The sequence below is a fragment of the Diabrotica virgifera genome, chromosome 9 (genome assembly GCF_917563875.1).
Source record: "Diabrotica virgifera virgifera chromosome 9, PGI_DIABVI_V3a".
Classification (NCBI taxonomy): Eukaryota; Metazoa; Arthropoda; class Insecta; order Coleoptera; family Chrysomelidae; genus Diabrotica; species Diabrotica virgifera.
In genome coordinates this window covers 84,679,384-84,691,137 of record NC_065451.1, presented here as the reverse complement: position 1 = coordinate 84,691,137, position 11,754 = coordinate 84,679,384, and the positions used below count along the sequence as shown (strand labels likewise).

Sequence of the window (11,754 nt, the reverse complement as noted above, 5' to 3'; positions counted from 1 at the left end):
ACTCAAAAGCGCAAATTAGCTCATCTAATTACCCAACAACTTCCAAAACCCAGAACTTTGAAACCCACCACAGTGGTTCACAACTTTTCTGATACCCCCATTTCTACTATTGCCACTCAAGCTTTAGCAAAAGGTTTCAATTATTCTGTTACCCCAAACCACATCCCAATTGAGACAATCATCTGTCAAACTGAGGAAGCTATCTCTCATTTACCTTCTGAAGATGCTGAAATAGTTAGACAAGACGTCGCTAGAGTTCTTAGGAACTCAAAGCCCCCTACTCCAAATATTAGTCAATCTGAGAGAAAAGCCCTGAAAGAACTTCAAGCAAATCCAGATCTAGTCATTCTTCCTGCCGATAAAGGAAACGCCACTGTCATCCTAAACACTTCTTCTTACATCGATAAGCTCTCAAATCTCATTAACACCCCCGACTACAAGCCAATTTCTAATAATCCCACAACCTATTTGGAAAAAACAACAAAAACCATCATCAATAAAACTTCTCTTCCTCTTGCCGTAAAACAAACTTTAATTCCTCGTGAAAAGTCTTCTAGAACACCTCGAATATATGGCCTACCCAAAATTCATAAACCCGATCTTCCTCTACGCCCCATTGTCAGTGCATACAACTGTCCGACACAACCTTTGGCAAAATATCTAGCCAAAACTCTACAACCTTTCGCCGAAAATGCCTCATCTTTCGTCAAAAATTCTTTTCATTTCATCGAACTTCTCAAACAATATCCTATCTCACCCTCAGACATTCTAGTAAGTTTCGACATCGTTTCACTTTTTACTAACATTCCTATAGATGACACCCTAAATATTCTGGAAACGAAACACAGTATCCAGCAAGACCACTTATCTCTCATTAAACATTGCATGTCCAACACTTATTTCATCTTCCAAAATCAATTCTACAGACAAATAAATGGTGCCCCAATGGGCTCACCACTCTCTCCAGTAATTGCTAATATCTTTATGGAAGATTTTGAGACCCGAGCACTATCCACATCTACGCTCAAACCCACATGTTGGCTACGATATGTTGACGATACATTCGTCATTTGGCCCCACGGCAGGGATGCTTTAGCGTCTTTTCAGACCCATCTGAATGGTATACATCCCAGTATCCAGTTCACGATGGAGATGGAGACTAACTCATCCTTACCGTTTCTCGACGTTCTTATTAAGAAGAACCAATCACAAGGTTTTCATCACTCTGTTTATCGAAAACCCACCCATACCAACCGCTACTTGCATGGCAACTCTCATCACCCACCTTCTCAAATTAATTCAGTCATTAATACTCTTGTCTCCAGATCAATCCGTCTTTCCGATGATGCAAGTAGATCTACTGAACTCTCTTCTTTAAAACAAGCCCTCATCCAAAACGGTTACCGCGAAAATCACATCGATAGGAGCATCCATAAACTTCAATCTCCCGCTCAATCACAACCCAAAGAGTTAGATCCTGATCATACGAAAGCTTTTCTTCCCTATATCAAAGGTGTTACTGACAAAATCGACAGAATTCTTAAACCACGAGGAATAAAAACAGTATTTACCCCCCAACAAAAACTTTCATCTCTTGTCCGATCCGTCAAAGACAACATTCCAAATGAACAACACGGAGTTTATGAAATTCCTTGTGCAGACTGCCCCCGATCTTACATAGGACAAACCAATCGTAGAATCCAAAATAGGATTTATGAACATTCCATATCTGTTCGCAATTCCGATTCAGTTTCAGCCCTAGGCCAACACCATCTTCATACAGGTCACAAAATTGACTTTGAAAACTCCAGAACATAGCCCCCATCCGCTTCTATAAACAAAGGATTATCCGAGAAGCCATAGAAATCGAAAAACGGCCAAGTTGTCTCAATAAAAGAGATGACGGCATCCGTTTACCTTCGGCTTGGAGACCCCTCCTAAAGAAAACATCGTCCGCTCCATCTACAAATACAATTCCAGCCGTCAAAAATCTTCGCGCCACTCCAAATAGTCTTCGCGCTAATTCCCACTCCGCCACGTCATCGACAGCCACGTCAGTCACATCAGTCCACGGTATAAATGACCGCCCCAGCGTCAGCAACAACAGTATTGCAGTGAGTAGTGAAGTAGTGAGTAGTGAGTGTAGTGTCTGGAGCCTCAGGAGACTGAGACCCCGGAAGCCCTGAAGATGACGTCAGAGAGGACGTCGAAAGCTCGGCCTAGAAACCAACGACGCGGTTCAACCCGGAAGCCTGGTGAGTTTAATTTTAATATTAATTCTTTTGTTGATATTATTTTAGCTTTAAGTTTCATATATATATATATACATATATATATATATATATATATATATATATATATATATATATATATATATATATATATTATTGTGTTTTCAATTTAACAATCAAAAGCAAAATGAAAATTAAATTAAATTTTGTTTAAATAACGCGGGCACATAAATTTGATACACCCTGTATATTGAGCTGTAAATATTTATTAGAATTTAGTTTGGATGTAAGTGGATTTCTCTTTTAATGAGCTTTCCGATGAACCATTAAAGACTTTTGTGAATAATTAAAGTGAAAAGGACGATGTATTTAGATTTAAAATGTAAATAGATTGTTCATTACGCGAACTATAGAATCCACAGGTAGAGGTAATTATCAATTTCTAGAAAAGGTGGTTATAAAAGAAAGTTTGGAATTTTAATATTTGTTTCAACCCGAGTAAATATTGTAGAGTTTCCCCGAAAGTAATTAAGGATGGTCGGAATAATTTTGAAAAAGACTGTTTGTTTGTCGAATGGAAAAGATTGTTTATGATTCTTGGCAAGTTGGAAGGGGAAAAGTGGTTTGAATGATTGAGAGAGTTTGAAAAAGAAGTCATTATGTTTTTGGCATCGCTGAAGAGCAGTTCGACGTTTTCGTGGATAGATAGTTAGCAAGTACCAGTGGCTGTTTGATAGTGGAGAATAGTGTTGAAAAGTGGAACGAGAGACAGATCAAATTGAGACGAAATACCTCTTTGATTCTGTATTATTGTGAGAAGGAGAGCAGATAATTTTTGGAGTTTGGGTCACGAGAAGACATCAGAGTGAGTGAAGAAAAAGGTCAGTCAATTTATGTGAAAGAGATTTTTATGTTCGGAAACTAAATTTTTGAGTAAAAAGCATATGAATTAAAATTCCAATTTTTCAAAAAGTAAATAGTAAATATAGGTAATCTTGCGAATACATAATTTTGTTTTGTTTAGTTTGTTTTACCAAAGTCATCGGGAACAAACCGATAAATTGTTTTTTTTTAACTATAATAATATTTAATTGGTAAGAATTTCATTCGGACATCTGTGTCCACAGGTTCTAGATTTGATAGATTTTAGAGTATTGATTTTGATAAATAAAAGACAATTCTGTATGTTTATTTTAATATTTTGCTTTATTTCTTTTCCCTATTTTATCCCGATTAGGATCAACTAAGAGATACTGAACCCACGAGAGAAGATAAGTATAACGTGAGATAATTTAGTTTTTTTTAATAGTATAAAAAGGCACCCTGAGATTTTTTATTCATTTTTATGTATGATTTGCGACAATTAAATAATTAATCAAATAAATAATAATTAATATAAAATTAATAAGAAGCAGATCATAACAACATGGCGAGCCAACGTAGGACATTAAAGTATCTCTGGTTGTGAATTTGAGGGGAATAGGAAACGGAAAAACAGGTGAAGGAAAATTTATTTGCCCGTCGGAAAGAGTTTGATATATTTAAAATTTTTTGAAATATTTGTTTGACTTAATTTTTTTTTATCTAGGTACAATTTTACATATTTATTTTATTTTTGATTGATTTGAATTTTGAAATATTTAAAAAATTTTGGGATAAATTGATTACATTTGGGGAGAGAAAAATTTTCGTCTCGACAGCATACAAGGTATTTTCGAATTTCATATTAGGCGGGGATAAAATTTTAACTACATGTCGATAACAACCAGAAGCAAAAGTAAAGAAAACAAAAAACAAGAAGAACATTTCGAACAAGAAGAACATATAGAACAAGAAGACATTTTCGAAACAACAATCATGGCATCAGAAAATCAAGAATTGTCAGGAATAGATAAATTATTACAACTGATGCAACTCCAGTCACAAAAAATGGATGACAATAAAAGAGAAACAAAACGAACAATGGATAAAAATCAGGAAGAAACATCAAAGCAAATGGATGAAACACAACAAAAAATGGATGAATCTCAACAAAAAATGGAACAAAAAATGGATGAAACACAACAAAAATTGGATCAAAAAATGGATGAAACACAACAAAAAATGAAACGAGCAATAGAAGAGAACAACAAGAAAATGGAGGAACGCATAGAAAAGTATGAAAATGAAGTAAAAGGATGTTTGACAACAATGAAAAACGAGATAGAACAGCAAGAAATGAAAATTCAAAATAAAGTGGAGGAGTTAACAAATTGCCAGAAAAAGGAACTAGAAAATTTGGAAACCAAATTTGAAAATGCTTTACAAGAAGACAAGAAAGAAATAGAAGAAAGATTCCAAAATAATGAAAAACTAATTGATATCAGAAAACAACGAGAGACCGGAGAAAGAAGGGAAACGATTATCCACAGTACAGAGGATGTGAAAATAAGATTTGGCGGGGATGTAAAAAAATTACACCCAGTAATTTTCATAAACAATTTAAAAAAGAAAATACGACACATCGGTAACTTCGAGACAGCCAAAGAAACGATAAGGAACCATCTTAAAGATGAGGCAAGTTTATGGTTCGATAGCAAAGAAGAAGAATTGGACAATTGGCATAAATTCGAACAAAAGTTCCTGAGTTTTTTCTGGGGAAAAATACAACAGCTAGAAATAAACAAGGAATTGCAAAATGGGAGGTACCATGATAGAATGGGTATTTCAGAGATAACATATGCACTACAATTATATAATCATGCAAAACATCTACAGTATAATTATTCATCCGAACAGCTACTAGAACTGATAGCCAGACATTTTGAAGATACCTTAGAAGATCACATAACTCTACAAAACTACAAAGATATCGACAGTTTGTGCCAATTCTTACAAATATGAGAAGCAAAAATGAGAGAAAGAGGAATAATAAGATCGCAAGATAATTATAGACAACGCGAAAATCGAGACTATAGAGATAGAAGACAGAACTTTAGGAGAGATTATACAAGAAGAGAAAACGAAAATAGAGGCAACGGAAGAGGAAGCTATGAAAAAAGAAATCGGCAATGGAACGAAGACAGATTTCGAGAAAACCAGAATAGAAATAACACCCGTACAAATCAAGAGGACAGAAATGATAATAGAAGGAATGAACAGGAAAATCGTGGAAACCGATACGGGTCCGACAGACAAAGAGAAAACAGAAGAGCGGTAAACAACATGCAAATATATGAATATGAGGATGAGAGACAAAGCGACGGAAGAAGAAGCGAAGAAGAACAGCAAGCGTTTTGTTCACGAAAGCGCTCACTAAAAACAAAAGAACAAACAGGAATTTTTTGTCACCCGAAGGAATTTATTAAATTAGCAGGAAAAAATGATAAAGGAAGTGGATCTAATTTAAAATTTGTAGATGGTTTTATCAATGAGAAACCAATTAAAATTATGATTGATACTGGTTCAGAAATTACTTTGATTAACAGGAAATTAATAGAAGAGGTTGATTTGACGAATTTGATTTATAAAATTCCCAGTGTAAATTTAGTGGGCGCAAATAAACGGACTTTGGCAACAATAAATGAAGGAATACGAATAAAGGTTCGATTGGGGAAGAAAATTTATGCACTACAATGTGTTATAATGCCAAACATGATGCATGATATGATCGTAGGAGTGAATGAATTGTCAGAAAAATATGTGGTGATAGATTTCAAAAATAACACGATGAAAATCACAGATGGAAAAGAAGAAGAACCAAACATGCTGAAAATGGACAAGGAACATGAGAAACGAAAAAAGGAAAATGTAGACAAAAAACAAACGGTGGAAATGAATTTGGCAATGAAGCAAGGACAGGGAAGAAGGAGGAGAAAGCAGCAGAAGATAAGTAAAAAAAATGAAGATTGGGATTCCTCGAAAAAAGAGATAAACCCAGAAGAAGAAAAAGAAGAAAGAAGATTGATAAAAGAAAATGAAGATTGGGATTCCTCGAAAAAAGAGATGCGCCCAGAAGAAGAAAAAGAAGAAAGAAGATTAATAAAAGAAAATGAAGATTGGGATTCCTCGAAAAAAGAGATGAGCCCAGAAGAAGAAAAGGAAGAAAAAAGATTGACACAGGAAAATGAAGCTTGGGATTCCTCAAAAGATGAGATGAGCCCAGAAGAAGAAGAGATCAGAATAGAAAAAGAAGGCGGAAAAGATACAATTGAGACTGCGGCATTTAAAGAGGAAGTATGCAAAATGGAGAAGACAGAATACACAATAAACATGTGTAGAGAATCGGAGGAAAAAGAAAGAAAATTGATATGTGGAGAAGAAAAGGAGAAGGAACTGCGTGTAACATTGAGTAAATGTGAAAATTTAATAAATGAAGAAAACAGAGTAGCCAAAAAGTATGAAAATTCATTTGAGACTAAAGACTTAGAAAATTTTCGATCGAAAACTTACCCTATCCCATCTAAGTACAGACACTGCGAAAAAGAAAGCAATTGTTTTTCAGGTGGGACTCAATATTTTGACACAATAGAAAAGTGTTGTTGTCGAGAGAAAATCATCTTTTTGTTGCACTTATTTATACTGATTTTATCTCAAAACAAGGCGGGGGTGTTATTGTGTTTTCAATTTAACAATCAAAAGCAAAATGAAAATTAAATTAAATTTTTTTTAAATAACGCGGGCACATAAATTTGATACACCCTGTATATTGAGCTCTAAATATTTATTAGAATTTAGTTTGGATGTAAGTGGATTTCTCTTTTAATGAGCTTTCCGATGAACCATTAAAGACTTTTGTGAATAATTAAAGTGAAAAGGACGATGTATTTAGATTTAAAATGGAAATAGATTGTTCATTACGCGAACTATAGAATCCACAGGTAGAGGTAATTATCAATTTCTAGAAAAGGTGGTTATAAAAGAAAGTTTGGAATTCTAATATTTGTTTCAACCCGAGTAAATGTTGTAGTTTCCCCGAAAGTAATTAAGGATGGTCGGAATAATTTTGAAAAATACTGTTTGTTTGTCGAATGGAAAAGATTGTTTATGATTCTTGGCAAGTTGGAAGGGGAAAAGTGGTTTGAATGATTGAGAGAGTTTGAAAAAGAAGTCATTATGTTTTTGGCATCGCTGAAGAGCAGTTCGACGTTTTCGTGGATAGATAGTTAGCAAGTACCAGTGGCTGTTTGATAGTGGAGAATAGTGTTGAAAAGTGGAACGAGAGACAGATCAAATTGAGACGAAATACCTCTTTGATTCTGTATTATTGTGAAAAGGAGAGCAGAGAATTTTTGTAGTTTTGTTTGAATCGAGTACGTGTCAAAAGAGGCCCGGCTTGTTGGAGAATTGGTGCTGGTATGCTGATAGTTTTGAAGCTGGAGAACGGAGAGGGCTTTGATGAGTAGCCTTTAACATAGTCAACGAGGGAGAGCTGTTTTGGGTCACGAGAAGACATCAGAGTGAGTGAAGAAAAAGGTCAGTCAATTTATGTGAAAGAGATTTTTATGTTCGGAAACTAAATTTTTGAGTAAAAAGCATATGAATTAAAATTCCAATATTTCAAAAAGTAAATAGTAAATATAGGTAATCTTGCGAATACATAATTTTGTTTTGTTTAGTTTGTTTTACCAAAGTCATCGGGAACAAACCGATAAATTGTTTTTTTTTAACTATAATAATATTTAATTGGTAAGAATTTCATTCGGACATCTGTGTCCACAGGTTCTAGATTTGATAGATTTTAGAGTATTGATTTTGATAAATAAAAGACAATTCTGTATGTTTATTTTAATATTTTGCTTTATTTCTTTTCCCTATTTTATCCCGATTAGGATCAACTAAGAGATACTGAACCCACGAGAGAAGATAAGTATAACGTGAGATAATTTAGTTTTTTTTTAATAGTATAAAAAGGCACCCTGAGATTTTTTATTCATTTTTATGTATGATTTGCGACAATTAAATAATTAATCAAATAAATAATAATTAATATAAAATTAATAAGAAGCAGATCATAACAATATATATATATATATATATATATATATATATATATATATATATATATATATATATATATATATATAAAGAAGTATGCGATATGTCAGTTTTTTAGTAGACTGGACCAAGTGTATAGATATCAGAGATACTCTTGGAAATGAGAGAACCACAAATATATAAATTACAAGATCAGGTTTTTATTTTTTATATAATACAAAAATCATCAAATGCAGAAGACGAAAGGGAAGAGCTAAAATGAAATGAGCGGTTATGCTTCTTGAGAAATTGGCAATTGAGTGTTTTTTGTAGACAGAGTCAAATCCAGAAAGTTTTATTGAATAGTTCAAATTTAACATACAAATAAAATCCAAAATATTGTAGGTAAATAACATTTTCTTCTTCATCATCACTATCTTGTTGCATATAATTGTGATTTTGCATGTTGAGTTGTTCATTGTCTCCATCTGCTGCAAAATTATCATCCAATGCAATATTGTGTAGAACACATGCAGCTCGAATAAAATGTACTATAAAACGTATGTTTCTCAACTTTACGTGGTAAAGTTGACGAAACTTTTGTTTTACAATACCAAAACAGTGTTCTATAACGTAACGATTTTTAGACAATTTTACATTATAATTCTGTTGCTGCCTTGTAAGGTTACCTCTATTTTTATAAGGAGTAAGCAAATTATTCCTTAATGGATATCCACTATCTCCTAAAAGAAAATACTGCTGACATTTTCTTTCTAAATTGGCATTTAGAGGAGAATTTCTGAAAACACGACTATCATGCACAGATCCAGGATAACCCAAAAATAAATCTATTATTTTTTGTGTGGTCGCATACAGCTTGCATCTGAAATAAAAGCAAATAATTAATTTTTGACTTTAGATTGTTATGATATAGGATAGTGTTGCTACAAATCATAGGCTACAAAAATATTTAGCTACTACATTGTATCTTATGACGTCTTTTGTTAGACAGTATGTAAATCGTTCTGCTGGACATAGGGAATAATATGTTCAATGTCCCATATATCAATGTATATTATACAGTGAGATAATTGTGGCAATTGTACTTCTGTTCGAGTAAGAGTTTAGGTGCAGTAGAGCTGTTAGAACGAATAGAATGAGTGAGTTTGGAAGCAATATTGTCCATAAATAAATCAAAAACAAAGTTTATGATTAATGAGTTAATAATTTTACTTTCATTTTTAAAATATTTTTTATTTAAAATCTAATTTTAACATTAAAAACAGACACAGATTTCCCATTCCTACAAATCAACTTTTTCCAGAGAGTAGAAATAGTTCCATTTAAGTAATTTGAGATCAATTATTGACCTACAAATTAATGAAAAAAATTATTAGATTAATTCCTCGTAAAATTGCTTAAATTGAATGTTTTTCTACTTCTTGAAAAGGTTGATTTGTATCTATATAAATATATGTATAACTAAATACATACCTGAACAGAATAAAATCCTTTACGGTTGATATACGAATCAGGATCATTGTCAGGTCTATCAATTTTTATATGACAGCCATCAATTGCTCCTATAACATTCGGAAATCCTTTATTTGCAAAATGTTGTTGGCTGACATGTTTTTCAGCTGCTGTTGGCCATTTTATAATCTCTGGAGATAGGTTACTCAAGAACATGGTCAATGTATATAAAATTCTATTGACAGAACTAACTGTTACATCAAAACGATCTCCTACATCTCGAAAACTTGATGTTTGATGCCCCACATACCATAAAAATATAAGTACCTAAAATTTAATTAGTTTTAATAAGCAATTTCAACATGAAAGTTAGGTATCATCGGTGATGTGACAATACCTCCTATCTGCTTTTTCATGAATTTTGTAAGAGAGACTTCAAACTTTTTTTAGGGTCACCTCTTGTTTTCATATATTTTTTTACTTGTTTTGTAGTAAATTCAATTTTTATTTACTAAAAAACATGTTAAAACTTACATATGAAAACAGGAAATGACCCTAAAAAAGTTTGAAATCTTTCTTCAAAAATTCATGAAAAAGCAGATAGGAGGTATTAGGTTTGTCCTAGCATCAGTTTCAAATGGTTTGAAACCATCAGAGAATAGCGGACCAGCGCGAGTAGAGTGGATAGCATTGGTGACTGTATTATGTTCTCTCACTGACCAACTGTTTGCTGATGGTTTCTGACTAGTTTGACTGTTTGCTAGAACAAACCTAATGTCACATCACGGATGGTATTATTTATTTATTTTGCTCAACAGGCCATGTAGGCCCTGGGCGTGAAAAACACAATTACATTTTTGTTTCTATACATATCTACAATATATAATATTAATTTGTCTATTTAAAAAAATACATCATATAAATATATATATATATTTGTACAATATATATATATATATATATATATATATATATATATATATATATATATATATATATTGTTATGATCTGCTTCTTATGGATTTTATATTAATTATTATTTATTTGATTAATTATTTAATTGTCGCAAATCATACATAAAAATTGAATAAAAAAAATCTCAGGGTGCCTTTTTATACTATAAAAAATCCAAATTATCTCACGTTATACTTATCTTCTCTCGTGGGTTCAGTATCTCTTAGTTGATCCTAATCGGGATAAAATAGGGAAAAGAAATAAAGCAAAATATTAAAATAAAAATACAGAATTGTCTTTTATTTATCAAAATCAATACTCTGAAATCTATCGAATCTAAAAACCTGTGGACACAGATGTCCGAATGAAATTTTCACCACTTAAATTTATTATAGTTAAAAAAACAATTTATCGGTTTGTTCCCGATGACTTTGGTAAAACAAACTAAACAAAACAAATTTATGTATTCGCAAGATTACCTATATTTACTATTTACTTTTTGAAATATTGGAATTTTAATTCATATGCTTTTTATTCAAAAATTTAGTTTCCGAACATAAAAATCTCTTTCACATAAATTGACTGACCTTTTGCTTCACTCACTCTGATGTCTTCTCGTGAGCCAAAACAGCTCTCCCTCGTTGACTATGTTAAAGGCTACTCATCAAAACCCTCTCCTTTGTCCAGCTTCAAAACTATCAGCATACCAGCACCAATTCTCCAACAAGCCGGGTCTCTTTTGACACGTACTCGATTCAAACAAAACTCCCAAAAATTCTCTGCTCTCCTTCTCACAATAATACAGAATCAAAGAGGTATTTCGTCTCAATTTGATCTGTCTCTCGTTCCACTTTTCAACACTATTCTCCACTATCAAACAGCCACTGGTATCTGCTAACTATCTATCCACTAACACGTCGAACCGCTCCTTAGCGATGCCAAAAACATAATCCTTCTTTTTCAAACTCTCTCAATCATTCTAACTACTTTTCCCCTTCCACGTTGCCAAACATCAGAAACCTCGACTTTTCCATTCGACAAACAAAACAGTCATTTTCAAAATTATTCCGACAATCCTAATTACTTTCGGAGAAACTCTCCAACATATACTCGTGTTGACACAAAGATATTAAATTTCCAA

The 11,754-nt window shown here is 32.8% G+C and overlaps 1 protein-coding gene across 1 annotated transcript; it reads right to left on the bottom strand.

Annotated features, from left to right (window-relative positions):
* Nucleotides 1-8,971: 8,971 nt before the first annotated feature.
* On the bottom strand, nucleotides 8,972-9,900 carry LOC126892586 (putative nuclease HARBI1). The gene is made up of 2 exons (XM_050662149.1): nucleotides 9,681-9,900; nucleotides 8,972-9,069 (listed from the first exon to the last, which is right to left on the bottom strand). Exons 1-2 carry the CDS (start codon nucleotides 9,873-9,875, stop codon nucleotides 9,001-9,003), a joined length of 264 nt encoding a protein of 87 aa, XP_050518106.1. The 5' UTR covers nucleotides 9,876-9,900; the 3' UTR covers nucleotides 8,972-9,000.
* Between the last annotated feature and the right edge of the window lie 1,854 nt (nucleotides 9,901-11,754).